Here is a 1,823-nt window from a genome sequence, read left to right as displayed (position 1 = left end):
CAAAGAATCCAAAGGAAATATTTGCTGCTGACATACAGAAGGATCTGCTGTTGTTGGAGGAGCAGGAAGGTTCGGTGAATTTTAAGTTTGGCGTTGTCTACATGAAGCCAGGACAAAATTGTGATGATCAAATGCTTAGCAATCGTAAGTACTGAAAAGAGGATTATAAAGAAAATTTTCTTATCAAGCTTAACTAAAGTTAAATTAGAAAAGTAGTATGAAAAGTATGAATATAATCCTCATGTGGCATTTAGTTGACATCTAGTTACTTTCAAAAAAAAAACTGCATGAAACTTAAATTACTTAAGCACCATAAAGTGAGCTACTGCAACGCTGCTTTATATGCAACTGCAGGAAAAACCGTTAAATAATTTTGCTATTTTTTATGCATTTCCCCATACCCCATACCCCACAGCCCATACCACATAACTGACATTTTATCACGGTTCTATTGTTTTCCTACGTGCCACGTCTCCTTCTAAGAGATTCATTAAAAATTGTTGTGCATTGCGCTTTTGTTTCATTTGCAGAGGAAGCCAGTCAGGACTTCGAGGATTTTCTTGACGTACTTGGCGAACGTGTGCGGCTTAAAGGTTGGGATCGCTTTCGCGGTGGCTTGGATGTGAAAGGTAAGCACAAATACAAGTTGGAATATATATATATATATATATAGTATAGAAATATATTAAAGCAAAGAAACCTGCATTTGCTAGAGACTTTAAGTCATTTGTGGTTTTATGCGGAAAATGTGCTTATTTCATAGCGTTTCACAGTGTTATCATCAAAACTTGAAGTCAAATTACTATTCCATGAACTTGCATAAAATATTTAGTGGTTTTATCTGTATTTATATTTTTTCCACTTTTTCTGTTAAAGGTGATATGACTGGCAAATATTCTGTTTATACTATGTACGAAGGACACGAAATAATGTTTCATGTTTCAACACTTTTACCCTTTTCAAGGGATAATCGACAACAGGTGCGTCATTATAAATGCTTAAAGTTCAATTGAGTGCATTTATCGTATGAATTATAATAAATTTAAGCAGACTTTTTTCGAATCCTTACACAAATTTGTTTTTTTTTTTCATTTTCTTACAGGTGGAACGTAAACGTCATATTGGCAATGACATTGTCAATATTGTATTTATTGATCAAAATACTGTCAATACAAACACGTTGGGTGCCACGCCACCTGATAAAGTTTTGCCAACAATGTTTGACCCCACTTGGATTAAAAGCCAATTTACACGTATCCTTTTCCACTAACCAATTAAGATTAAATTACTTTTAATAATTTATTTCACCAATTCAAACTTTTCTTAACTCAAACCTTAACACAAACACAGATATTTTTGCAGTTGTTACGAAAATCGAACAAACCTTCCGTTTGGCCGTGTTTTGTGATGAGAATGTGCCACCTTTCGGACCAACGCTACCTAATCCACCGGAGTTTTCGGTAAGTGAAATACACACCCAAAAATGCTAAAAGGTTTATAATTTTTTATTTAATTATCTGATTAAGCCGTTTACAAACGGAAAGGTTTAGTATAGCTTACCTTACGTTTGGAACTACGTTTTGTATAATTTAAATGATTTTTATAATCTTTTAAAAAAAAATTTTTTCCCCAAAATCACTTTTTTAATTAAAAGAACATAATTTTCTTTTTTCTTAAATTATTTTTTATAGCAAAACATTGTTAAGCGTTTTATTTTTGTTATAAAACGAAGCACAAAATCTGTTGAATGTAATATAAATTTTACCGATTTTATATACTTCAAAAAAAGTATTTTTTTCTACAAAATACTTATACACTAATAT

The 1,823-nt window shown here is 31.8% G+C and overlaps 1 protein-coding gene across 1 annotated transcript; it reads left to right on the top strand.

Annotated features, from left to right (window-relative positions):
* On the top strand, positions 1-1,270 carry LOC119666420 (GTPase-activating Rap/Ran-GAP domain-like protein 3). Its single transcript, XM_038075699.1, has 4 exons — positions 1-144; positions 531-629; positions 877-980; positions 1,103-1,270. Exons 1-4 carry the CDS (start codon positions 102-104, stop codon positions 1,268-1,270), a joined length of 414 nt encoding a protein of 137 aa, XP_037931627.1. The 5' UTR covers positions 1-101.
* Positions 1,271-1,823: the final 553 nt, after the last annotated feature.

The sequence above is a fragment of the Teleopsis dalmanni genome, chromosome 1, assembly GCF_002237135.1.
Source record: "Teleopsis dalmanni isolate 2A chromosome 1, ASM223713v2, whole genome shotgun sequence".
Taxonomy (NCBI): domain Eukaryota; kingdom Metazoa; phylum Arthropoda; class Insecta; order Diptera; family Diopsidae; genus Teleopsis; species Teleopsis dalmanni.
Note: the sequence above shows the minus strand (reverse complement) of the source record. Positions and strands in the feature narration are given on the sequence as shown.

Excerpts from the sequence above, each read along its gene's own strand:
- LOC119666420 (XM_038075699.1), top strand. The coding sequence starts at position 102 with ATGAAGCCAGGACAAAATTGTGATGATCAAATGCTTAGCAATC. Across the intron at positions 145-530 it reads TGATCAAATGCTTAGCAATC|AGGAAGCCAGTCAGGACTTC; the intron begins GTAAGTACTGAA and ends TTTCATTTGCAG. Across the intron at positions 981-1,102 it reads CAAGGGATAATCGACAACAG|GTGGAACGTAAACGTCATAT; the intron begins GTGCGTCATTAT and ends ATTTTCTTACAG.